Below are 26135 nucleotides of genomic sequence, written 5' to 3' on the forward strand. Positions count from 1 at the left end.
AAAATATTTTCCTCAAGAAGACCGCTTTACTCAAGGATAGCAGAAAATACCTAAGCACATTTGCTTGCATGTATAAGGGGCTAATTTTTAGAGCATCCCAGGTCAGATCGTGTGTGTTGAGGTGGTTGCAAAGTATGCCGTCTGATAGGGAAGAAACTGTCAAAACGATGTTTTGAACTGGTTAAACTAGTGAGACAAGAGTAGTGATAAACCACGAATCTTTACAGCTCTAATATGAACGGCTCCCCCTAATATCAATAAGATGAGCCTGGTCAGGGCACTAAATAACGTGCAAACTCTGTTACTATTAATACACAAGTGCAGCATGAGCTAGAAGCTTTGTTTCAAAGTGGTAAAGGAAGATAGCAAGATTTTTAGCAGCTTTGTTAGTAATTCGAGGGGTCCACGTGAGGTCAGAGGTCAAGTGACAGTGAACCTGCAATATTTACAATGGGTGTCACTCTTATACTGAGTGGAAAGTATGCGCACTGATATGAAGCTTTGATATGAAATCTTGTAGTTTTTGCTTCTTAATCCTAACCTTTGTCAATCACATCAATATAGCTGGACTTAAGCTCAGTGAGCCTTGCTTTGTGCAGGATTCACATGATTAGTACAACAAAACCTCGTTGATGCATTTAAAAAAAATGCGGGAAAAAACATATCCAGGAAAATGTATGATCCAAACTGTCTGATATTGAAAAATTTAACAGTGGAATGAGGTAGAAAGGCATTTAATATTGAGACTTCCACTGCATAAAAGTGTAGATTAGCACATAGACATCAAATATGAAGAGCTCCTTTTTTTAGCTCTCACAGAATTCTGTCCATATTTGCATCGTCCCAAGCGCAGAAGAGATTTAGTAACAAATCTAGTTCATAGAAGGCAATGAGGAGCCAAGATTGATTCCTTGGTTGGTTCTAATGCTTCGCCCCCTTACACCATGTGGAGAAGACATCTCAATGGCATACAGTCGCCGTGCTTTTTCTCATGCTGCTTGGCGCAGGCCCGCCCGCTTGTATGCAAGTGAATAGATTGTAGTTCTCAAATGGTTCACCCTTATGCCCCTAAGGCACTACAAAGAGGCCACCTTATTTCTCATCATGGTCATGTTTCCGCAGGACCGAGTGTCTCGCATGCTAGCTTTCTTTGATGCTTCACCCCTTTGCACCTCGGCACTGCAGCAAAGCAACTGCGGTGAGTGAGAGCTGATCAGTTTTCATGTCACGAGCGCTCATCAGCATGTGTTCGGTTGATCGCAAAATGTATTATACGACCATAATTTGTGAAACTTTTGAACCTAGTAACCAGGAAATTGTGTTATCCGAGAACGTATTAACTGGCAGAAAAATGAAATAACTCTATGGGAGATTTTTTCATGCCTGCAATTTTGAGCGTATGAAACGTGAAATTGTATGAACTGGCAACATATCAACGAGGATTTACTGTACACCAGAGCTAAACGGTAATGAAAAATGCAATCCAAGTATACAAAAATCGCTGTGTATTATGAGGGGTTTAGTGTCCCAAAGCCACTCGGCCTAAGAGGAGCACCAAAGTGGAGGTTTCAGGATTTTTTTGGCCACCTGGGGATCTATAACCTGCAATGACATCGTACAGTAGACAGGTGCATTTTCCATTTTGTATACAAAGGAAAGCAGCACTATCTGTAAGAATGGTCAGCTCAAGGCCATTTTAAAAATGCAACGTAAACAATGTGTAAATGACTAAAAAAAAAAAAAAACACGAAGTAAAGCAACAGCATACAGTCCTTAGAAATGCCAGCATGCAATGTACGTACCACAAAATGCTACACCTCACATACGCATAATAAACAAATGATGGTACTCCCAGATGCAGGTGCATCTCGTCTAGATAAAATAGGTGCTGAAGAAGAGGAACGGCTTCGAGTAAATCAACTGACAAAAAAAAAAGTTTTCCCAGAAGAAACTCATGCCTATCCGCTTTCAAATCAGCCTGTTCTTCACCACACAGCCTGGCTGCACAGCCCTGCAGTGATAGCCAGTTTCATAAAAGCACTCACAGGCATAGGACGCACCCAGTGGCAGTCCCAAAGGAAAGGCGGAACAGGCAGACCAAACCTATCCCCATCAGAAGCCTTTGTATATCTTCCCAAACATCCGTTTTCAGGCTTTCACACAGCACGTAGAAAGAATTTTCCATCAATCATTTTTCAAAGAAAGATCAACAAAAACTTCAAAAGCAGCACACTTGGCAGAACCAGCTGGGGACAAGATTGAGCATTCCATGATATGGAGGTCCATAAGATCCAGTTGGAGACTTTTTTTTTTTTTTGTGAAGTAAGTGTCCGCGAAAAGCAGCACACTTGTATATGCTAAATTATTCAAACAGGAGCTATATTAAGAAAAGATGCCTGTGTCATTTACTTTTTACATAGTTACTTTTATGCTTCATGACTGGCAATATCATTCAGGCTATAGTACTGCATGATAAATATAAAATTGTTAACATTTATGTGATGCTACACTTGATGTTTGACAACAAAGCACATTGTTATACAAATAAAAGTAGACAATGAAATCATTTCTATTGCTGCTATTGCAATTTTTTTTTCTTTTTGGTATAAGGAAATACCCCCCCCCCCCCCCTTCATAACCCACCCAGAACCAACTCCTGAGATCACCATTGGATGAATCTGGGCAACTCCATGCTAAATAAGTGAGGCTACATGACCGGCCACATTTCAAAATTTTAATCATAGTACCACTGGGAGCGATAGCAACAGACCCCTCCTCCAAGTTTTGAACCGTGCCGCACCAAATGTGGGTGCCGCCTGGTAATGCACTCCTAGTGTCGAGACCTGTGCACTGTGCCCGTCATGACATCAAAAGTGCATTGCCCAGTGGCACCAGCATGTGGTGCAGCACAGTTCAGAACTTGGACGAGGGGTCTGTTGTTTCTGCTTCCTATAGCACATGCTGTAACTTTGGTCAACACTCTTCCGGCTCGTTCTTGGGGAAATATTCTTTGCATCATGGCCACCACAAGTTCACAATGATAGCAACACTAAGCCCAACATTAAAATTAGTAAAATAGCCACATTTTTATGCACTATGAAATTTTTTCCATGTGAGAAAAATACATTGCACTTTTATATATCAGGTGTGTCAGCAAGCACTTCTGAAAATTCCTAAAAAATGGGAGTTCAAAGTTGAAAAAAGCATTTTCAGGAACAAGTCTGGCCGTGGCAGATGTAATTTACAGTAAGAAGTTTTCTAATTAAATAACTATCTCACTAAATAACTTGCAACCAACTCAGAGTAGTGATTAGTGTTAAAAGGGAGATTGAAGCCATGGACAAAATGTAACGATTTTAAAAAGAAAAACTTAAGCCCCGCAGTACAAGAAAACGCAGTGCTCATTATTTTGTTTATTTTTTATTTATTGTACAAAGCCGATACTTGGGCATATTAGACGTGCAGGTAGCTCATTGGAAATAGCACATCTGAAGTACTGCAATGACTAGAATGCCAAACTTGAACTGCCTGTTCTATTGCGTCATGCCATGCACTTCTTTTCACTCCTTTGCAGTGAAAAATAATGGCCGTGCAGTTGGCAATGACTGTCCTTATCCTTGCACCAGTCAACAAATCAAGATAAGTCATACTCAGCAACCCAAGGGATTCAAGTGTCGAAACATGAATGGGCATGCCAACAAGCCTTTCAGCACCGGGAACATCCGCTTGGAGCAAGGCAGAGCTCCTTACACACCTCCTTAGCATTGGCGGCTGCATGCACAGTGCAGTGAACAGCGAGGATGGAGTAACGCCAGAGTAGGGCACGGGTGCTCAGCTACTAACAGAATAGTATTTTCTCACTTAGAACAAAACATGTTCCAAATTAACCTTCCTAAATAAATGCCACCGTATGCTGCTCCACAATATACCATTACTCTTATGTTTCCTAGGACTACCTACAAATGAAACTGACACATGAATGTGCTGAAAGAAGCAATTCTGTTCTAGTGAATAAATTTTTTTTGTGGTGGCTTATATTCCTTGCATTCTGCAGCTGCTATTGCCTTCTTTGAGTACTGCAGAATGTGAAAAAATATTTGGAGCAATTTCTAAAGAAAGGCTAGGCTGGTAACCATGCTTTATGAGGTTTAACGTTCCGAATCAACTCAAGCTAAGAGGAATACCGCAGTGAAGGGCTCTGGATGATTTCAACCACCTGGTGATTTTTAATGTGCATTGACATCACATAGCAGATGGGCACCTTGCACCAAATGCAGCAACTAGAATCGAGATTGAAACAAGGGTCTCTCTGCTTAGTATACTAGTCAAGCCCCCTAACCTCTGAATCATCACAACAGATCTTCTGGAGGATGTAAAAAAACTCTGAACGTTCTGTACTTTTGGTACTTCACATTTAAAGAAACACAGCCAGAACTCGATTTCATGAAACCCGATTTAACGAAAGTCCCAATTTAACGAAGGTATTGTAATTCCCCCTCAGACGTCCATAGGATCCAATGCTTTGACTGACTAGAAATAATGAAATCAATTCCGCAATCTGTCCCGTTTTAGCAAACCTTTTTTCGAAAAATGAAGGTGAAAAGGGGCTATTTTTGGTCTATTTTTAGAGAGCACCCCCAAAATTTATTGATTGCGAGCCCGTGGTAACAGCGCGAGACATCTTTGTCACTCTTTTTTTTTTTTTTTTTTTTTTTTTTCAAACTACGGGGCGCAAAACAAGAGTTGTAGTGTTCAGTTGAATTCACCAGATAATGACAGCGGTAAAAAAAAATCTTGTGTCGCATTCCAAGGGGCGGTGTTGCTGTTCGATGCTTCTTTTGTAGTGTGTTTCGTGTGGTTCGTTTGCCATTGTGCTTCTGCAGGTATTTCCCTGCACCTTTGAGTGCATGCTTCTCTCAAGCTCAGCTTGTTAGGCGTACAGAGCTATACGTAGCACTTCAGACCTGCGAGAAATCGGTGCTGTCATTGCTCACTAGGCAAGCACAGGCAAAGATCACTGACTTGATTGCTAGAAATAAAAAAAAAATTTTAGTCCTCTTGGGCTCTTCTTGATGAGTAACAATTTTTGCTTCTTGTGTGCTAACGGCGCCGGTCATTTTTGCTGGCCGCATTTTATTTTGAGAGCATTACGGCTTCGCAAGAATGATACCGCAGTAGCTTTTTGGGAGCTGCCACACCTTATAATCGAATGTACCAAATTATAGGACCAAAAAATGCCTCACTTGATTTAAGAAATACTAATTCATGGCTCCCATCAAGTTCGTTAAATCGAGTTTCAACTGTATAACAGAACTCATTTCAAGGCACTGTATATATGTACAATGTCTTTTATTCCTGTGAAAAAATTTCATAGTCATGCATGAAAATGTAAATTTTTTATAAATATTCAATTAACTTTTTCTATCATTTGCAAACTTCATATGATTGCCACAGCAAAGCTGTCTTTTTTTTTTTTTTTTGTTGTTGTTGTTGTTGGTGGTGGTTTTTTCCATCACCAGACAGCTTGAAAAAAGTTGCAATGGTAACACCATGAGGCATTAGTTTTTTTTTTTTTAAAGAAAACTGGAGACTACACAGCCTTTGTGGTCTGACTAACCTTTATTTCACTAAAGAATACATGTGCTGGCTTTGACAAATGCAATTTTTTACGTGGTGCTAAAGCTCAAAGAATGCTTGTAACCATTCCTAATGTTGACAGCTGACACACTGTGCTTACATACAGTCAACATGATTATGCACAGGCACCATGACAGAGAGAAAGAGAGAATATGTTGAAGAGGGATCACCTGGTTGAGGGAAATGATGCAGAAGGGGTGCGGAGCAAGACGCACAGGCAGTCTGTGGGCCTCAAGCAGGGTGAGGCTGAGTGAGCGCACCTGGGAGACGGCTGGAGGGGGGCCTCGGCCAGCTGCCCCCTTGGCTAACTGTGGCACACACAGCGGGCCCACTGCACTCATCCACTCCTGCACCGGCAGCAGGATGGAAGCGCCATCTTTCAGCTGTTCCCCATACATAAAACCTTACCTAGCAGCTTCTAAAAGACACTGTCCGCACTGGGAGCACTGTCATGCTATACTAATTACAAATTTTCTTACATACTTTCTACAAGGAATTAAAACCTGGGCCGGTGGACGCAAAAGCTTCAAAGTGTTACACTCCAAGTCAGCTATGCAACCTGCAGCAGCTAATATCGAGAGCACATGCCGCATGCAATATTTGAAGTGGTATTTATGTTTACAAGGGCTAGGGGTAACACAAGGTCCTCACCAATGAAATCAGGAATGTGCAATTCGATGAAACCAGAGAAGCATGAGAGAATCCCAGCCCTCTAAATGGATGTGACTGAGTGCAATCGTATCTGCCGATTAAAGTTTCTTTTCCAGCTCGTAGAAGGTCATTATAACATAACACTTCCAATTATATTACTCTTCAGGTTATAATACGAGACAAAGGCATGTACTAACAATAACCTCTGTGAACGCGCGAAATAACTGTTTGAAATATTCTTTCTTTCCGAGGACAATTACGGATTGGAATAAACTTAATAGTGAGGCTGTAACTCAGAAATCTTTACTAATGTTTGAAAAGTGCCTGCAAATTTTATGAATTTGAGCGCGTTTATATGCTTGTATTTCTTTTTGGTTTTCCCACCCTGCTATGATCTGTACCAGATCGCAGTATTTATAAATAAATAAATAAATAAATAAAAAAAAATGTGACAGATTGTCAGCAAAATTAGCCCCTTAACAGCAAGCACTTCTGCCAGGATGCTTGTTCATATTAGGCCATTAAGTCATCTTATTGCTTCCACTTCGAGCAGTCTCCAGGTCAGTAAGCATTGGCGGCTGCCAGAACACTTGCTGCCGTCCACTGCAGGGAACTAAAGAACTGCTTGGTGAGCTCATTTCCTCAAAAGCCCCATTAAAAACACACACACACAAAAACAACAAAACAAACAGACAATAAAAACAAAGACGTTTTTCAGTTAGAAATGAAGTGATCATGCCGAAGTACCTTAAGGCTTTGCAAAATGAAGGAAGGAAAAGCAACCACAAGCAGCTACGGAACCAACAATGTGAACATGTCACAAATAGTACTCTATAATATAAATATAGGACCCCCCCAACAGTGGAATCTCAGTGATACAAACTTCGGAATGATATAAATTTGTAAAATTCACGGGCCAGAGTTCAATGTGCACAACGTGCGGAATTCTTGTTCTCAGCACTCTCCAAAACCACTATGCATGATACAAATGTGCGAGCCACAGCTGCAACCTCAAGCGCTAAACACGAGGCCTGCACATCACTGACGTTGCCATCACTAGTCACTCAGTATGCACAGGAAAATGAGCAAAAAACATAGGCAAAATGAGAGGCTCGTTACGAGATACTACATACAAAAGGAGTCAACAGCTGCTGGCACTAAGAAAAACAAGTTCAGTTCAGTTCAGGCGTTCAGTCGTGTCCGACTCTTCGTGACCCTATGGACCATGTCACGCCACGCTTTCCGGTCTCTCACTAGGGGATCCTTTTTAATGCATAGCACTACTTATCGCGATTGTTTATTTCACCACTGTTTCTCTCCGTTAACTTGAAAAGCATGAAAGAAGAAAGCATGAAAAGGAAGCATGAAAAAAAATTAGAAGGTCCCTTAGATGTCTCTTAAGAGGAGAATGGCGAAAGCCTACCCTTCCTTTCCTGTCATTTGCCTCTCATCGTTGGCCTCTTATCAGCATTCATTGCAGTGCTACATGTATTTATAATTGGTTTACAGGAAAGGAAAGGTGCAGTATCTGTTTGATTACCTATGCAAATCAGTCTATTTTTTTCAGTGTCCATCAATGGGAAACAATAATGTGATCATGGAGGTAATAAATTCGAAAGTAGGAGAAAAAAAACAACATACGCCATCTGTAGGGTTCAAAACCACAACCCCCAAGTTTTGAATTCCGTGCTCTGCTGACTGAGCTACGTGGAAATTGCTATTTGTCAACTTTTCTGTGCATTCATGTTGCGTGTAACCTATCCTTAACATCCTGTGTTACCATAGGTGTCACAAGAAAAATGTATGTTAGAGGACTTTAGCTAGTCCCATGTTCCATGTGACACTCGCAGTAACATAAAACGCTCTAAGTCTGCCGTTACGTACGAGGATGGCACTGGCGAAAAATCTTACGGAGAGGTCGTATGCCCCATTATTATCTAAGAAAGTAGAGCACTGATTAGTCATCACCATAGCTCAGAGCACGGGACGCAAAATTCGTCAGGCATGGGTTTGGATGTCAGCAACGGCTAGTAGTAGCCGTCTTGTCTTATTCGTTCTAATCACTTATCTCCCTGATTACATCATTTCACACTGATAAAGAAAAAAAAGAAGAAACCATGCTTTCCCTGGCATCAATGGCTGTTGACTTCCTTTGTATATCTGCATAGGCAGCAGTCTATAGCAGTGTGAAGGCCGAACATCTGTTGTTTCCGCGATTGCCAACTGCTATGCACAGGAAGCAGTTATTGCAGCGGCCATGGCCTACACAATGCCAACGTGGGGATGAGAGTTGTGCTGCACACACCACAAGCAGTTTGCCGCATCCTGTGGCCTGCACTTTGCCATTATTACGATTGCCAGTTAAGCTGTACTCATTGCAAATAATGAGCTGCGGTAGCACAACCATGAATAAATTGCCTCAGCCATAAACACATCTCTATAAATGCATTTCCTACGCTTCTCCACCAGATTTATTTTTGTTTGTTTTGATCACATGAATTTTCTGGCCCAATATAAATTTTTTGTGACCTCATAAGATTTGTATCCCCAAGATTTATTAGCAATATAAGTGCTCAACTCATTATCTCATTTATTTCAAGCACTTACCCGAACCAGATCCGCGGAACTAGCACAGAGGTAGTATACAGTGCTGATACATGGAAGAGCCCTCTCAACTATCTGAAAGCAGTTGGACCTGAAGAGTGAAAAAGACAAAACTCCCACATTAGAGGCTTTGCCTTCAATAAGCTGACATGACTGTTATTGTCACATCAAGGTTTCAGAACAAGTGCGACAATAATTGAACACACAGACAGTGGCAATAGTGCCAGATTAAATCTGAACTCTATAAAATGTGACAAATGGGACTCTTAAAAACACAAATAAGAACACCTGGAAACAAGCTGATATTAGCTAATAGGCTACAGTTAGGTTTTTTGTCTTTCTTTTCTAACTTGTAAACCCTAGAACCTTGTGGTCAATTGCATACTTCCTCCTCTATGACTCAATATGAATCTTTTATTCAGCTATACCCTTAACAAAGCATAAACTTGGTAGGTAACTAAATCACATAAGCTCACATAACCCTTGCAGGCATGGCAGACCTCACAAGGTGTCATATGATATGGCACAGTCTTACAAAAGCAATTAAAGCACTCAATACCAGTGTTTCACAAACGGGAGTCCACGAAGTAATTTTTGGGGTCCGCAAAACCCACGCAAAACAAAAAAAGGGTAACGCAGTGGTAGCTCTGGCCTGGCTAGACATAGTACACCTGATATGTTAGAGATACATCAAGCTAATGGCAACGCTCGGCAACAACAGCCAATATTGATAAAGTCAGACATATCTACATGATACAATAGCAGGATCAGAAAGAACACTTACCTTTCTAAAAGGCTGTCATGGACCATGTACAAGTAGGAATAACTGAGATCGATCAGACCTTTGGGCTTTGTTCGCTACATTAACAAGAAAATGCACAAAATCAGAAAGATTAAATAATGTCTAATGTTTAAAAGCAAAGTGCACCATAAAAGACGAAGAGGTGCAAAACCCTGATGCCATGAAACATTTTTCTTTTGCAGCAGCAGCATGCTTGCAGAAACATAGATGCCATGAACATCTAGCCTACATTGTACATTCAGGCAAATGCAAATGTTGTGTAATCTACTGTCAGTTTCCACTCGCTGAGTAGTGTCTTGTCAAAATGTTACTTACCCTAGGGTTGTCAAAGAAGTATAGGTGCAGTTCTTTGGAATTGAGGACAAAGTACAGGTTCTTCCATTTCTTGTTTCCCAGACCTGGGGAGAGACAGGCCCGAGCATCTAAGAACAGCCACGACAGCAAGCACTACAACTGAATTGCTCTACAATGTGCTGTTGTGGTTTGTAACATACACCAAGAGATCAGTGCCCCAAGAAAACACAGCACAACCTTTTACGAAAACATGGTATGCCTTCCTACAGCACTCTGCTGTACAACCACAATATGCCAGGTAAAGGCAGCACGCAGCAGGTGACAGACATATTTCGCCTTTATAGTGAGGGTGCGGTCACAGTGTAGCGGTTGCGGCGCATGCTTACATCACTGCGCAAACAGCTTCATTTTGCCCGGACAACCACAAGGTTGCACCTGACATTCCACTCAATGCTAGAACATAATTAAAGGTGCTATGCATATTTTCTGACTAAAGTTGGAATGGCAGCTACTAGTGAGTTTTTGCTATTCAGCAAGCAAACAAAATGAGGGGTCTAAGCAGTTTCTTGTCCCTCCTTTAGGAATGAGTCAAACTGCTGATGCATTCACATACATGCATCCAATTATTCAAGAATTGGAATAGACAGCAGCAAAATATAGCCCTGCAGATAACCATGAGGACTAGCAACGAAAACCCAGACAACCCAGCTGTATTCTGTCCAGCTGAACACAGCCACTGGTGCTGCAGTGGCTGCCTAGAACAGGGGGCATGTCAGTTCACCTCCAAACCGTACACAGAAGGCAGAGAGTGTGTTGAAAATTATGTATTCACAAAGCATACTTTTCTTGTACAGGTAGCCCTGCATGCGAACGCCCTTGTTGCGCTTTGCCATGCCAGTTTCCCGACTTTCCCGCAAGGTGGCATAAATGTCACGTGATCGATGCTGGAGCTCTTCAGCACGACTCGAATGGCAGGTTTCGTAAGGTGCCTGAAACATAATGCCACACGGTGTTGTCAGCACAGTCCGCATGCCTCAAGCTGCACAAGTGGGCTCACGTAAATGCCTGCCAATAAGTGTCACAGAACTGCAAAAGACACGAAGTAAAAACCTTGTTCTCTGCAAAATGAATATAATGATAAACCACCTTCTACTGAAATGCAAAGAAAGAAAATAGTCTAACATGCAAAAATTAAGAAATAAATAGGTACGCTTAAGTAGTCAAGAACAATCACAGTACAGCAAAAAAGAAGAGAGCTTGACTCCAACATCAAGAATGAATATGTAGCTAACTAAGACCTTCCCCTGCATGGAACCAGTTTGCATTATTAGGTAAGCTATGCTTTAGTTTGTTGATGACGCCAGTTACATGAGCAGATTTCGACTAAAACTTCCAAGCCAACAAGACAACATATACAAATTAATACAACACAGTTACACACCTTTAACACAGGATCTCCTAGCACATGACCTTCCACTATCTGTTCCACCTTGTAGCGACTCACAACAGCCTCAAGACTGAAACCACAGGAAATAAAAAGAGACAGCGTGAGAATGTTGCAATACCAACAAGAGAAGCCACAACAGGTCAGTGCTCTTTGCATGCATAATGCAGGAGATCACAACAAGGCCAACTGCTGAAAACAATAACTCATCATATAGCCTGTTGAACCTTATGTAGAACATGATATAGAGATAGCAACTTTATCTGACAAGAAAAGACACATAGGTATTGCCCACATTTGTTTTGCTCAGTAGTTAACACACACAAGCAAGAAATGATGCCTTTATCAGAAGTTTACACAAAGGGGTGCACTTTTGCATCACGTGACTAGAGCAACTTTATAAACAGAAGTTGAGTGACGCTACGAGGTACAGCCTTTGTGAAAAATGTACAGGCTGCACAGTCTACTTATGAACATTCTGTGTGGCTTGTTTAGCATCACCAGCATTTCAAATCTGTCCAGTACTCACCCCTCCATAGCTTTGGAATCCCTTGGGTGCCACAACAGCCCCAGTATACAGGTTAGAAAACCCCTTACTCTGTACTTTTGGCAAAAGCTGTGCACAAATGAGATAAAACTCCCCCCACAAAAAGTATTGGCACCATGAACACGGTATACATAAACTGTCAACCAATATAATAAAATGCTATTAGCTCAAGCAATGTGAACAAAACAGGACAGCTTCCATGCTGCCTTTTCAGCCAACCTAAATTAAAGATGCACAGTTCAGTACAACGCTGGTGGTTTACTACATTCGGTAAATATGCTATTGTATTATTTCATTTATTTCAGAAAAAAAAAAGAATGCAGAGTAAAGCAACACTACCTGTCAAATGAGCGGCCGCCCATAACGTAGCGGTTTCCCTTGCGCTCTATACGAAACCTCTGGATGGTGTTGTTAATATGAAAGAAGAGGGAGAAGTTCCCAGGCGAGTTGTCGCTTGGCCGCACCAAGAAACTCCCAGGACCCACTGTACCAACAATGGAAGAAGAAGAAGAAAAAAAAAAAAGAATTTGAAACACAGTAAAAGACCACTGATAAGTTGTAGCATGTAGCTACCAAAATAACAAATCTAGACAAAGCAAACTCACACACCTAGTGAAGCTGTTAACAAGAGGGCAAAGGAACCAAGGAATAAAAAACAGGAAAACTGTGTCATATGAAGCTAGCATCCTCACACAAGCTCAAGGCACTTATATATAATAATAAAAAAAAAAAGGCATGCTTAAGCGCATAGCGTGACCATGTTAATGACTCCCGTTTGCCAGCTCCCCATGTGGATCCTCATTCGCATCCATTCACTTTGCTACTCACCTAATCAGAAATCTTTTATTTCAACTCTGTTATCGCACAAATGATTAGTGTAGAGTAGCAACATACCATATTAGATGGAAGACCTCACATACTGATTAGTATACAGTTGTAACATACTATATTAGATGGAAGACCACCTGACAGAGATATAAAGCCCTGCTTAACCAAGCCATATAAATGTGCCTGTGTGGCCTAGGGGCAGTGTGTGAGTTTGGATTCAAGGGTCCTGGAAGGCTGGATTCTGATGTCACCCTCCCATTTGCATGGTGAAGCCGAAGTTGGCAGGCAGCCGGCTATGCCATGTGGTCTCATGACTTCACACAACCGAATGACCAGTCAGTGCACGGCCATGTCCCTTGCCAGAGCCATACCTGTGATTTTTTGCCGACAATGCCCACACCGGACTTTCTGGAGAATAGGGCCTTTAACGCAATCGTGTTAATAAGGTTGGCTTAGCTTGAGCTGAAAGTACAGCTTGTGTGCAGCTTTCCTGCTTAGAACAGCAATTATTAATAACTAAAGAACTTCTACATGCCAAAGCAACATGTTGAAGAAATGGTGTACGGTTGGATGTTGACTTGAAAGGAGGGAGAAAGAAAGTGCCACGGTATTGCAGGTCTACAAAATAATTTCGACCACCGGGCTTTTTTAATGTGCACAGGAACTCCAGTATGCGAGCTGCTTTGCATTTCAGTTCCAATAAAATGAAGTTGCTTAAAGGGAAGTTATTTATGAAGTTGGCTTGTATCGACAGGCTATGGTGTTCTGACAACGAAGAGACAATTTACCTAAGATGGAGCTTTTAGAGACTAATAAACAAATTAAAGGTGTTGCTACCAGCAGCTAATTTCCCAAATAAACTGTGTGCGCCAACATTAAATTGTTGGTGTAGTCCCCAGAGCCTCGAGTGCCAATAGCACTCCAGACTGTGCAAGTTGTGCATAGTTTTAAGCCAGTCTCTGGTAAGCATACGTGAATACCTTGTTGCTTTTTTTTTGTATACAAAATTTTGTTCCTCTGTTCTCCATGTATCGTCATCTATCACCTTCATGTCAGCTACTCGTCCCTCGCTAAAGAGAGGAACCTGACCTTTTACTCCTGCCACAGCAGCTATACATATTCCGATAGGTGGAATGCAGAAACACCCACATGCTATTTATTGTAATGCTGGTGAAAAGTCGTAGGCATAGCTGAAAATTAATTCAAAAGTCTGCACTACTGAGACACTCTCAATCCCCCTTGCTTAAGCAACCTTCCCCACCTTCTCTAATGGGGAAAGTAGGGGGGGAACAGCATACTGTGCTCTTCAAATGTTGAGCAGCTCTTTACTAGTCACTAGTACAGTTTCCAAGCTATGCACCAAGCTCCTAGTGCTCCAAGTGAAATAGAGCAATGTTGTGAGATGCCTCTGGCACTCTTGACAGCGCAGAAAGCTTATACAATGGAAACATGCTCTCTCACTGCAGAAAGGGTCCCTGAACGCAAGGAGCACAGTACCAACCGATGCACTCACTCCCACAGTTTCAGCATGTTCCCTTCTTGCCCAGCATCAAGAAATCAAACCACACTGCACACATACAGCATAAGCTTACTTTTCGCAAGCTCCTCTACAGCAGCCTCCTTTGAGATGTCACCATGAAACCAGGGGTAGATCTCATTCGGGTCTACATTGTCATCCTGCAAGGCACAAATGCACAAGAATATAGGGGAGTGAGCAAGATAAGGAAGCTTTCTAGAGCTAATTATGTGAACCCATAAATAAAGTCTGCCAGTCATCTGTGACTGTTTGTCGACTAAGCGCTGTCAGGGCTATCCATATCTATTGTTTTCATTTCACCAGAACTGATTTCAAGTTATCACTGCAACTAATTAAGCTATCTAACAAATTATTTTTTTTCACTCCTGCCTTTGGCTAAGAAATACATAAAATGGCACTGATAAAGTCCAATCATAGTACAAAATTTAACATGAAGGTAATTCTTTGGCAGACAAGTAACAAGCTAACATGTTAACAGTAGGACAGAAGCTGGTTTAGCTTACCAGCTCCTCTAAGAGCTCCTTGAAGACCAGGCCACTCTCTTGAGTGCGGTGCAAGGTGCACCAAAGCCATCCATCCCCCATGTCATTGTGCACCACAAAGATGTCCCCTTTCTGGAAGCTGCACAAAATAAAAAGAGGAAAGAATAATCAGAAAAAAAAAAAAAAAAAAACTGGAACAGAGCTAACAGGTGCACTGCACTTAAGCTGAGCAGGCTTGTTAAATATACAAAGCAGTCAACCCCGGTACACAACAAGCATGAAATACTGATAACTACCATTATTATTCAAATCTAAGCCTTATATTTTTTTAAAGAACATGATATATGAAACTCTTAAGTCAGCTTAAAATCGACATTGCCTATTTCTCCATAAGTTTGAGCTAGGCAGTCAAAGAAAAATTACTTCCGTTAGCCAGTCATGATAGTATTCTAGACCTTATCATGCAACACAGTGGTCTTAAGCCAGTGTGAAGGGCTCTATTGCTCCTTCAGCCTACATCCCTTTCCTTCAGTCTCGCAGTTTAGTGATCAATGTGCTGCCAGGTCCCAGGCACTCATTTAAAGCCTAGAAGTCAAATGCTCAAAAGTTTGAAAATGGTTAGTGTAAAATACTTTAAAGTAAGGCTCATAAAAAAAAAAAACGGTGCATTAAGGATTAGCTCCTGCATAGGACCAAGTGGTCACTAAATACACTCTTTACCTTATGCTTACCTGAGTTCATCAGTGTCGGCCATCTTGACATAGGGTAGCACAGCAATGGCCCGTTTCTTGTCATTGACAGGCTGTTAGAAAAGCAAAGAAACCGCATTACAAGCAGAAAAAAGGGAAAATAAAATAAAATCATGGAGGTTACATTAATCTCCGCCTTTAAGGGTACGACGTGACAGCGTAAGCTACTACCTAACATATAAAGCCCTGCTTTAACCAAGCCGCATGAATGTGCCTGCATGGCCTAAGAGTAATGCGTACGACTCAGAATGCAAAGGTCCTGACAGGCTGATTCTGATATTAAGGCGAAAGCCTTTAATGCCTCATACTCACATCCGGCATCCTGTCCCACTATAGCTGTCAATAATCCTGACTTAGCCACGCCGGGCATGTCAGAAACTTATCTCAGTTCTCCATGTCTACGTCATGCCAGCGCGGTTGCCATGGAGACCGCCGCCACTAGTTAGTGGTAGGTAGTGACCGATAATGATAGTTAATGCTAGTTAGCGATAGTGACAGTGATGATGATAACAAGAGATGAGTGACTATGACGTCACCAGGCGATTCACAAATATATGACGCTGACCCCGCCGAGCGTCCACCTTTATGGCAGTAGTTTGGATCAGTTGATGAAAAGTGACTCGTGTGCCTTGTTCTCTTCCTATGCTGTGTCATCAATTCTCTGAGCCCCTCACAGCTACCTGCTTTGTAGAAGAAGTATGCAACTACTATCCAAGATAACGATCAGAAGCGGTCAAAAGACATAAAAGATCAAAACAGACAGATGAAAGAAATCACAAAGCAAAGAAGGCAACAGTGTTTTGCTGCAAATACAGCAAACCTCAGTTTAAGCCATGAAAACAATATTTTTTTTTTATAACATGATAAGAAAAGGGACAAATGGTCGCATGCTGAATTTGCTGCTTGCCTCAGGAGGAGGAACTGGCTGGATTAGGCGCTCCTTCTTCAGCAGGTCTGACCAACCAGTGTAGTAACCAATCAGGTCGGACAGTGAGTCAAACTGACGGCCACCAATGTAGTAGTCGCCACAGACTGCAGTGACCCTGCACCGATGCAGAGCAAGATATCGTAAGATGCTGTTGTTTCGTTTCTTGCTTCCACACTTGTATTTCTAGATACTTGCAATGTTTGCAAAACATCTGCGGATTTCAGCAGCCTATCTTCAGCACAGCACGAAATACAATACTGTAAAACACATGCAGCAATAAAGTCCATGGGCGCACACGTGAAGGTGCATAGGTGTGTGCCAAGCCAAGCACAAACCCAATAAGACCTCGACCTGCACCATCTTAAGGACAGTCAGACTGGGTCAACATTCAAACCCAGCTCATGCAATCCTCTTTCTGTAAACTAAACAGTCTGCTAGTGAGCCAAAACCCTTTTACTTGAATCTGGGTGACATTAAAAAGTAGCCCAGCATTCCTTATGCCCAAATATACCTGGGCAGCAGACGAACACAATTAATTAACCTGTATAAATGAGCCAGAACATTTCTTCATGCATATGACGGCGACTGTAGACAACCACTGGACAGCAGAAAGGCGCAAGCAGCCCAGTCAGCAAAAAACAAGAAATTAGTTGCCTTATCTCATTTCTAGCACCTTATTTCAGATGAAAGCATCAGTCTTCATTTAAAAATAAATTTAAAACTACCAACATCACTGCACTGTACAATTAAAATACAACAATCAGAGTGCAATAAATCAGAACATAACAAAACGTCAGAAATTCAATGCATCAACAAACAATGTCTGAATGAGAGAGCCAACAAGATAAAACACATGTGAAATAAAAACCATGAACATCTTTTTGCATTTGTTATAAACCAGCAAGAGCAAGTAATACAAAAACAATGGTAGATACTTAGGCTCCACCTTTAATGGAATGACATGACTGCAATATTGGCTCCCATCTGCAGCTTCCCTTACAGATCTCTGCTACATACATGCACTCTGCTACTCTCTCAAACAACCATTAATCCCTTAAATTGCGCCTCTGTTATGTCACACATACTACCACTAACAAGAGACATGCTTGTGATTTTTCACTCACAGCGCTGACAATGCCGGAGTTTTTGGAGAACAAGGCATTTTAATGTTATCGCTTTAATGTCTTCATTCAGCTACACTTTCATAATAATAATGTCTGCTGTGAGCTCTGGCACGGTTTGGCATGTTGCTACCTCAGCAACCTCTGGCTTAACCTTTTTGTTTTTAAGGAGGTAGCTTCTCTTGAATTATGCAATAGTGGTAACCTCTAGTTTTGATGAAAAAAAAAAAAAAAAAAGAACATGGAATGGAGCAGAACAGAATAGAGAAACTAAGGGCAGCCCCAGTATTTATGATAGTTCGTACAGAAATCTGGGACAAATTATTTACCTAGGCATTTCCCAGGCATCTACACTAAACAGCCTTAGAAGGTGCCTGCCAGGAGCCCTATACTTCACCTCAATGTGACAATGGTAAAAAAAAAAGCTAATATTTCCCACAATTTTTAGCCGCTATTTGAGTAGTAGTACTGGAGGTTGTACAATAGAAGTCCTTTGCACACTATAGCTAGGCAAGTGTGATGTATGAGCAACGCTTGAAAAGGCAGTTTGGCGCAGGCCGGTTCTCTTTCCACAATGAATGCATTTTTGAAGTCTTCACGCCAATGAAAAATAGCATGGGGGGACGACAATGGTTCCACCCTGACCCTGTTGCTAGCACTAATGACTAGCCTTTGCAACCTCTCCTGAACTTTAATAAATGACGCTCCCCACCAAAACCATCTCTATGTCAGACATCCAAGGAGAAGGCAACATCTGGCACAGGCAAAGGTACACAGACGCAAAGATATACCAGTGAAAGGTTATGCAAACCTAAAGTGATTGATGCCAGTGTGGCCGAGATAAGACAGCACATAGGAGCCTGGCTTGCGGTCACTCTCTCGAACCAGGTAGCGACCCAGCCCACCAGCAGCTTGGAGGCGCTGCTCTGCAGTGTACCGGTCCAGGCGGCCATGGTACCACCTGAATCAAAGCATTAGGTGGCGTAATGAACAGCTGTGCAGTTTTAGTTAGTATATCCCTGGATCAGGTTTGCTGGCATAGGTCCATCCACTGAGCTAGTAAATATTCACTCAAGAGATGGACACAAACACCAGTGATACGACATTGTACCTCGCTTTATCCTTGTGTCTATTTAAGCTGACTCAAGGAAAGGTCTAAATAGTCAACTGAAAAAAGCCCAAGGCGAACTATCAATGAAGCTTGTGTTATTTCTCATATTATGATTACCATATGCACTGGCTTTCACTGTAACATAGTTCTGCGACGTGATTTCGAAATGCACGTTAATAACCCTCAACTGTTTCGTCACATTCTTTCCACCAAAATTTCCCACTTCAAACTCCAACAAGGATTAGCTACAGTAGGACAACCCATTAAAAGAAGAAATAGAAATAACGAGAGAGAGAGAGAGAGAGAGAGAGAGAGAGAGAGAAACGCCGGAAGAGCCAGGTAATCTGAAAGCGCGAACACACAGCAGTGTTGGGCACACGCGCTTTCAGTTAGCCGGACGTTATTCTTCGAAAGGGCGTTCAGCTAAGAAGGTTATATTATTCCACATGGAGTGAACACATGCTCGAGGATGCCTGCAACAGCTGCGCATAAACGATGCTGCGACGTAGAAAGACAATACTGAACGACTAGCACAAATACTTTGGCAATGACAATTAACTCACTGCGATTGCGGAGGTGCCGTCAGCGAGATGTTCGAGTCGTTTTCAATCAAATCACCGTCACCGGCGAAAGGGTCGTATTCATCGTGAAAGCAGCCTTCTCGGTCGTCATCCTGACTGACTGCATTACCGTGGAAGTGCTTTCGATGATGCCGCGGGTCAAAGTCGTGCTCTGCCATCTTTTGGCACGACGCGGCTGTTTGCATAGGTTACCGATCACATCTTGTTTACAGCATCGGCGTCGAGACGGGCCTTCAGGCTGCGTACGGCGCGCAGCCTTGTACGCAAGCCTTCGGCAACTTTCAGCTTTTCAGTTTCTTAAGTGCACGGCCACATCAAAGTTAGGCTGCTAATACAAATTAAGAGCGCAGGACAACTGCGAACATCGCAGACATCGTCACTTCAGCAGGCGCAACCAAAATCCCTCATTGACAGACTGCATGAGTAACGCTTTGTACCGCCCAATATGAGATATCGCGAGAGTAGGTTTAACTTCTGGTGTATTTGTTGCGGTGTCCAAATCCAGCCTTTTTTTGCAAAAAAGTATGGAGCAAAATTTTGTAAAGTTAAAAAATGGAAATGATTGATTTCCAAGTAAAAGTTGTGTTTAATGCTGATTTTGTTTTTCGACGTATTAACGTATCAACATAGCAAGCGCCACTTAGACCTTTAGTTAGAACCCTAGCGGTGAAAACGAAATCTTATTCTTTCCATTTTGGTTTCACTACTACCAAAATTTGGACTGTCATGGCGGCGCTCATAAAGGAGCCCATGCGGGCAACTGGACGAAACGTTTTAAGTTCAGCGCTTATTCAGCGAGAGCATGGTTTTACCAGTGGAGCAAGGGCAGCAGCATCAACAATTAAAACAGTCCCGAGCATGAGGTTGTCACAGTGCTGCAGATATTCGCAGTCAGTGACCAAGGCGTCGTCTGAAGCACATAGGAGAAACTCCTGCTACCTGTTGACCGTGGCTGGTTATTCGACCCCTAGAAGATTACTTCAGAGACGAGGGGTGTTCGGTAGTAATTGGAGGTACTACAGCTGTACATCTGCAGTTTCCCGCCTTGGCGGCTGGCGCTTCTATGACAAGAATGCGGCTAATGGGACGTCATGGCCCGCGCTGTCTGCTAACAAGCTGCAGAATTTTGCAGGAACCGCTACGAACTGTGTGAGGGCGTACTGTGACCAACAAAAACCTGACGAGCTCCCCGACGATGAAGCACCAAAGAGCGAAGGAAGCGTAATTCATTACCCAAACCAAGGTGTTGGTGCAGTCGCTGCGCTTACTGTGCCTGACATTTGGCCCCAAGTTCCTGTGATCGCTGTTAGTCGAAATCCTGTCTTTCCAAGGTTTATAAAAATGGTGGAGGTAAGTTCCGTAATATGCGAACCAACGTGACGTTTTGTTGATGGGCTAACATTCAACACCGAGTCGGTTCTACTATACCTGTCATGTCATATAAGGTACTCAGGTTGTGCATAGTGCTTGTTAAATGGTACCCATCGCAGCTATTTCATAAAAACTACATTTGAGCTCGCGGTTGAGGCTCTGGAAAAAGGCCAGTTCCGCGTGGAATTCGGAATCTCTACTCTGTAACGTGCATGCTATTAATAATCAACAATGTTCACATCTGATTTGGAGAGTTCGATCACAGTTAACTATGATACCACCTACATACATTGTGGATAATGCCACATTGTGAAGTGTAAAACTACGTATTACACGACAGTGTGTAGTGTAATACACAGTACTACCTTTGAACAGCTCACTGCAGCAAGTTGAGGCTAAAATTGTTAAAGGAGTGTAGACATAATTTTTGGGTTCGTGTTTTATCCTTTGTAATGATGCCTAAAACATTACTGTGCACGGATCGCCATGCCATATTCGCCTACAACTGCTGAATAATTTATATTCGAATGCCTTTTCTCACCTATCTTGGTTTCAACAGCCTAGCGATGGCTGTGATACCACTGTCAAGTCTAGGTCATGCGAGGGAGGAAAATACAGTGATATAATCATTGCTGGGTCATTTGAATTCATTACAATGATAAGGCGAGACTGACTCGAGAACAGAAATCACTACAAGTGAAGAATTAGCAATTATATCGCTGTTTTTTCATGCCGCGTATCAAGACATGATTGTAATATCGCAGCCATCTCTTGGCTGCTGAAATTGAAACCAGTGAGAAAAGAAAATTCAATTATAAATTATTTAGTGGTCGTAGGAAAAATCTACATGCAGATCGAATGACGCATCATTAACAAGAAGAAAATTGCCACCAAAGTTTGCTGTCTATAGTCCTTTAGGAGACATAAGCGCTTCATGCAGTTGTGTGCTTAGTCATTTTTAGAAGGCACGGTTTCATTTATGCACCATACTCTCAGCTAAGTTTATTTTGCGTTGCGAAGACCTCATTCCTTTGCCGTAGGGGCCCATCAACTGTGTGATGAAGGCAAAATGCAGTAAATGTGGTTGAAATCGATGTGCAACCCTTCACAATGGTGTCCTTCATACCCTGGGTGTAATCTGAAGCGTATTAATGCAGCAGTTTAAGGGTGAAAAATTTTTGTGAGTCTATTTTGGACTTTTTGCCTTACATACTACTCTCTTTGCAGTTATTGCTTGATGCAATGTTCGTGGTGTTTTGCATGTAACCACAAACTCTTTCATCACTTGCAATTTTACAGGTTTCAAATCCGGCACTCGTGGACTTGATAAGACGTAAGGTTCGCCTCAACCAGCCCTATGCTGGTGTCTTCCTAAAACGTGATGAAAGGTGAGTTTCCTGTAAATTTCTGTAGCTGTAGAACTGTGTTCGGAATAAGGGTTATATATATATATATATATATATATATATATATATATACACACACACTATTGTTTTTTTGTATATATATGTATGATTGTTTGTATATATCTATACATATGATATATATATATCATGTTTATGACTCTTTAGATAAAATTGCATTCAGTGGAAAAGTCCAATACCAAAGTTTATCATTAATGCTTCGAAATCCATGCGGCTGTGCCACCGAAGTTGCACTGATGGGCATTTATCACCCCCGTTGCAATGAAACCTGCGCATTTCTGTTAATTTAATGCTCCTTATTTTCACTGAAGGTTGTCTAGATATTATTTTAGTTATCATGCCCATGATGCCAGGGCTTGCACACACCATTTACCATGAGAAAGTGACATTCCTGTATCAGAAAATTATATTTCAAATTGTTCTGCTTCATATCCAAAAGTTTTGTCAATGATAGTTACTAAGATGTTCGTTTCACCCATTAAGGCACTTTGTACACATGGTACACATTTGTGCACAGCATGAACTGACAGCTTTTTATGAAAATGTACTGCCCCTAAGAGCAGTTTTATTATTTCAGGTGAATTTGGCAGCCTTCATTTTGCCATTAGGGTGGTTCTCATTAGGGTGGTTCTTTACACGAGCTTACAAGCTCATTAAACAATAATTTGCAGCACACTGAGCTTGCTTGCATGCCCTCTGCCATTTTGATGAGAGATTTTTTGGCTGGTAAATGATATATTTTTCTTTTTTTCGCTGAATTTCAGTCTTCATGTGCATCTTTGAAACATAAAATGATTCCGCAATGTCTCGAATGCTTATCTGACAAATCTTGGAATTTTTATGTTACAGTTTTCATGCATTGTGGCACATTATGTGAAATTTTGTATATGTCTCCAAAAATTACTTGTTGATGGAAAACATTGGAAATCTGAGGCTTTGGCTCTCTTGAGGCCTGAATGTGTTTTCACCTGGTGCAGAAAAGTTTCATCTTGAGTTGAAATCGCAAGCTGCATGAAAGGACCAAAACATAGAGCCAACAATCTATGTGCAGTCAAAAGCAAAGCAGCTATTAATATGCTTCAAAGGGTTTTTTGAGGGGACTTTCAAGTATTCGGCTTTATCATTATAAAGGGCACTATGCATAGTTTAGAAGCAGATGGTGTATATAGTTTATTTTTACCTCATAATTCAGTAATGAAGCGGAAGTGGTGGACAAGCTGGATGACCTGTACAGTGTTGGAACTTTCGTCCAAATACATGAGCTTCAAGATCTTGGAGAGAAGCTGCGCATGATTGTCATGGCCCACAGAAGGTAGGAGACTACTTAAATATATCAACAGCTGTACACACACACACACACATGCACGCATGCATGCATGCAACCACAAATTGCTGTGGCAAGGAATAAAATGTTCATTTAAACTCATATTCATAAATTAATTTATTGCATTGCCTATTCATAGTGTCTCGGAAACAACTTTACAAACAGAAATGCAGTTTACTTTATTAGCATCATCTTGCAGTAGTATTGAGATGCTGACATCAGTATTTTGAGTTTTTTCTTTTTTTCTTCAGGGTCAAGATTATTCGTCAGCTTGTTGAAGGTGAGTGATTCTTTTTTTTTTTTAACAGGGAACAAAAGGTAGTTCCTTACTTTTTTCTTACTTTTTTTTTTTAGCAGAAGAGGAAGAAGTTAAAAGGTCAAATCGAAGACGTAGGCGGCCTAGCTCAAATGGTCGCACCACAAATGCAGCTTCTTCAGAAGAGGTGGTTGAAGATTCTTCTCCCAATAAGGAAGCGCCTTCACCTGCTGTGTCAGTTCCCATGGGGCCAGTTTTGATGGCAGAAGTTGAAAATGTGCCCCATGAAAAGTTTGTCATCACTGAGGAAATGAAAGTAAGCTGGGCACCATTTCTCCCTGTATGTTTAAAGCGTTTTATTAAATTGTTTTGCATTAGATTATATGGGCGGCAACAATGACGTGTTGGTAGAGCATCTGCCTCGCATGCGAGAGGACCCTGGTTCGAATCACCGTATTAAAGGAAAAGTCTATGTATTGATGGAATTGCATAAACAGGTCTGGGATGTGACCTGATGTCAGTGCACACCTCCGGAAACGCTCTCCCTCACCAGAACAGGATTTGTCCACCCTGGAGTAGTAATTGGCCAACAGAACTGGATTGATTGGAGGAATGTGGGAGAGGCCTTCACCCTGCAGTAGGTATAGTCCGGATGATGATGATGACGATAGGTGTGAAGGGTTTTGTGATCGCATAACTTTTTTTGCACGTTTTATACATTTCACACCTGTGCTTTGTGACAAAATTTTTCCTATTTTGTGTGAATGCATCAGCATTGAACTTGTCATCTAACTGATAATTTGGAGCTTTGCATTCTAGTCTTTTTCTTGTGTTTTATTCTTAAGTCACAAGCATGAGCTTCAGTGTACATTCTATTATCTCAGGTGTTCCTTTCAGCACTACCAAATCTGCGATGAGTGCAGAGGTAATTGTCCTACACTGCTGAGTGTAGTACAAGTATAATGTGGGTTAAGAGCATATGGGATTCGCCTTATAGTACGCATTCGCGAAATGCTATTACAAAACGAACCTTAGCATAAACTTGATTTACATATGCTATTTCCTGAGCTTAGTGTTCACGACTCTTGCATATGCTGAAATCACGTTTTTAACATGGTGGCATGCTTTGAAGCAGGCCGTCTTGCTTTCCACAGTTGACTTGTTGCCGTTACTGGGTTTTTTTGTTGAGTTTCTTCATTAATCATAAATTGGCATCCTCATCTCATCTCACAGCCATCAGCTTTAAGGGAGCAGGGTAGGCAAAATTTCAAAAAAAAAAAAAAAAATGATTTCTTACTTTTGTGTAATTTGAAACCCCTATTCTATCCTTTACATAGTCCAGTCTTTTATTTACGCACACGCGAAATATTTACTCAGAAATAGACATTTTTTGTAACCTATGCGGCAGTCAGCCACGTCACCCTTTGACATCTGCTTGAGATCTGTGCCCCTCCTAATCTGAAAAAAAAAAAAGAAAGAAAAATCTGCGCGTATTTTGTTCACATTCAGCAGAATGGTTGTTACTCATCAGACAACAGTGAAACGCTAACTATAAAATTTTCTTTAGCCAAACATTCAGATGCAGCCGGATTATTTGCGACTCGACTCGCAGTATTTTGCTCGTGTTTCGGTGTGTTTTCGCAGGCAATCAATATTTGTTTATCTTGAAGCTGGATATTTAGCACTTATCCAATGACTATGACAAAGAAGTGCATTAGAAGGCAACGCTTCCACGGGAACCATCATAAGTCTACCAGCAATGACATAAAATATCCGCAACACAATCCAGCGGCGGACGCCGCAGTCGCCATGCGCGTCTGCATCGAAGAGTTTACACTCAGCGGGACGCATAGAGGCCATAAAAGCAAATTTTTGTGACCGTGACAGTGGCCTGATTGGCATTAACCTTCTCTTGTGTGTCATCGCCAAAAGCTGTTTGTGTAAAGCATGCGATGAGGATTTGCACTTAGTGAAGACACTAAATGACACGGAGTTGCTCGCGCGTTCACCCAGCAATGTGTAAGTAAAGTGATTCTCAGTGCAGCGGTTCGAGACATTTAAATGGGTAATATCGAACAGCGTGGCTCGAGCTGATGTTTGAGGTCATTCGGAATTTCTGCAAGGCGGTTCACAGTCCACTGGTTATGCGAAGCTGACTGTCGTCGACTATACTTCATGCAGAGGGCTACATGACAGGTCACTAAGGAGGTCCGTAGAGCAAGGCAGCTTGCAGAGAAAAGTATTCATAATGGAGGTGACTCATAAGCTGGTGGCTATTAGCCAGAATGTACCGTCTGTTGCAGAAGTTTGCAGCCCAACGCGCCGGGCGGAGGAGCAGTATCGCTCCCGAGAGGTGGCGCTGCGCCCGCCGGCCCGGCGCGTTGGGCTGCAAACTTCTGCAACAGACGGTACTATCATTCAGAATACTTCTAGACCGCTATATT

General features: G+C 41.8%; 2 protein-coding genes across 3 annotated transcripts in view; one reads left to right on the forward strand and one right to left on the reverse strand.

Moving 5' to 3' along the window:
* vap (RAS p21 protein activator vap) overlaps positions 1 to 19748 on the reverse strand; it is a 41147-nt gene extending 21399 nt beyond the window's left edge. The window contains exons 1-13 of the mRNA XM_084593291.1: positions 19299 to 19748; positions 18436 to 18585; positions 16483 to 16618; positions 15558 to 15628; positions 14848 to 14965; positions 14400 to 14484; positions 12319 to 12463; positions 11430 to 11505; positions 10830 to 10977; positions 10010 to 10092; positions 9677 to 9750; positions 8896 to 8983; positions 5808 to 5984 (exon numbers count right to left, since the gene is read on the reverse strand). Coding sequence (XP_084449417.1) covers positions 5808 to 5984; positions 8896 to 8983; positions 9677 to 9750; positions 10010 to 10092; positions 10830 to 10977; positions 11430 to 11505; positions 12319 to 12463; positions 14400 to 14484; positions 14848 to 14965; positions 15558 to 15628; positions 16483 to 16618; positions 18436 to 18585; positions 19299 to 19501 — 1554 coding nt within the window. The 5' untranslated portion in view covers positions 19502 to 19748. The remainder of the gene's footprint in view (positions 1 to 5807; positions 5985 to 8895; positions 8984 to 9676; positions 9751 to 10009; positions 10093 to 10829; positions 10978 to 11429; positions 11506 to 12318; positions 12464 to 14399; positions 14485 to 14847; positions 14966 to 15557; positions 15629 to 16482; positions 16619 to 18435; positions 18586 to 19298) is intronic.
* A 264-nt stretch (positions 19749 to 20012) lies between these two features.
* LOC146197987 (lon protease homolog, mitochondrial-like) overlaps positions 20013 to 26135 on the forward strand; it is a 51930-nt gene continuing 45807 nt past the window's right edge. The window contains exons 1-5 of one of the 2 annotated variants that reach the window (XM_084593292.1): positions 20013 to 20666; positions 21987 to 22075; positions 23304 to 23423; positions 23687 to 23715; positions 23790 to 24007. In XM_084593292.1, the coding sequence (XP_084449418.1) occupies positions 20043 to 20666; positions 21987 to 22075; positions 23304 to 23423; positions 23687 to 23715; positions 23790 to 24007 (1080 nt within the window). In that variant the 5' untranslated portion in view covers positions 20013 to 20042. The remainder of the gene's footprint in view (positions 20667 to 21986; positions 22076 to 23303; positions 23424 to 23686; positions 23716 to 23789; positions 24008 to 26135) is intronic. The other variant, XM_084593293.1, reaches the window with a different exon arrangement.

This window comes from Amblyomma maculatum, chromosome 2 (genome assembly GCF_055883805.1).
Source record: "Amblyomma maculatum isolate TAMU_Amacu chromosome 2, ASM5588380v1, whole genome shotgun sequence".
Lineage (NCBI taxonomy): Eukaryota > Metazoa > Arthropoda > Arachnida > Ixodida > Ixodidae > Amblyomma > Amblyomma maculatum.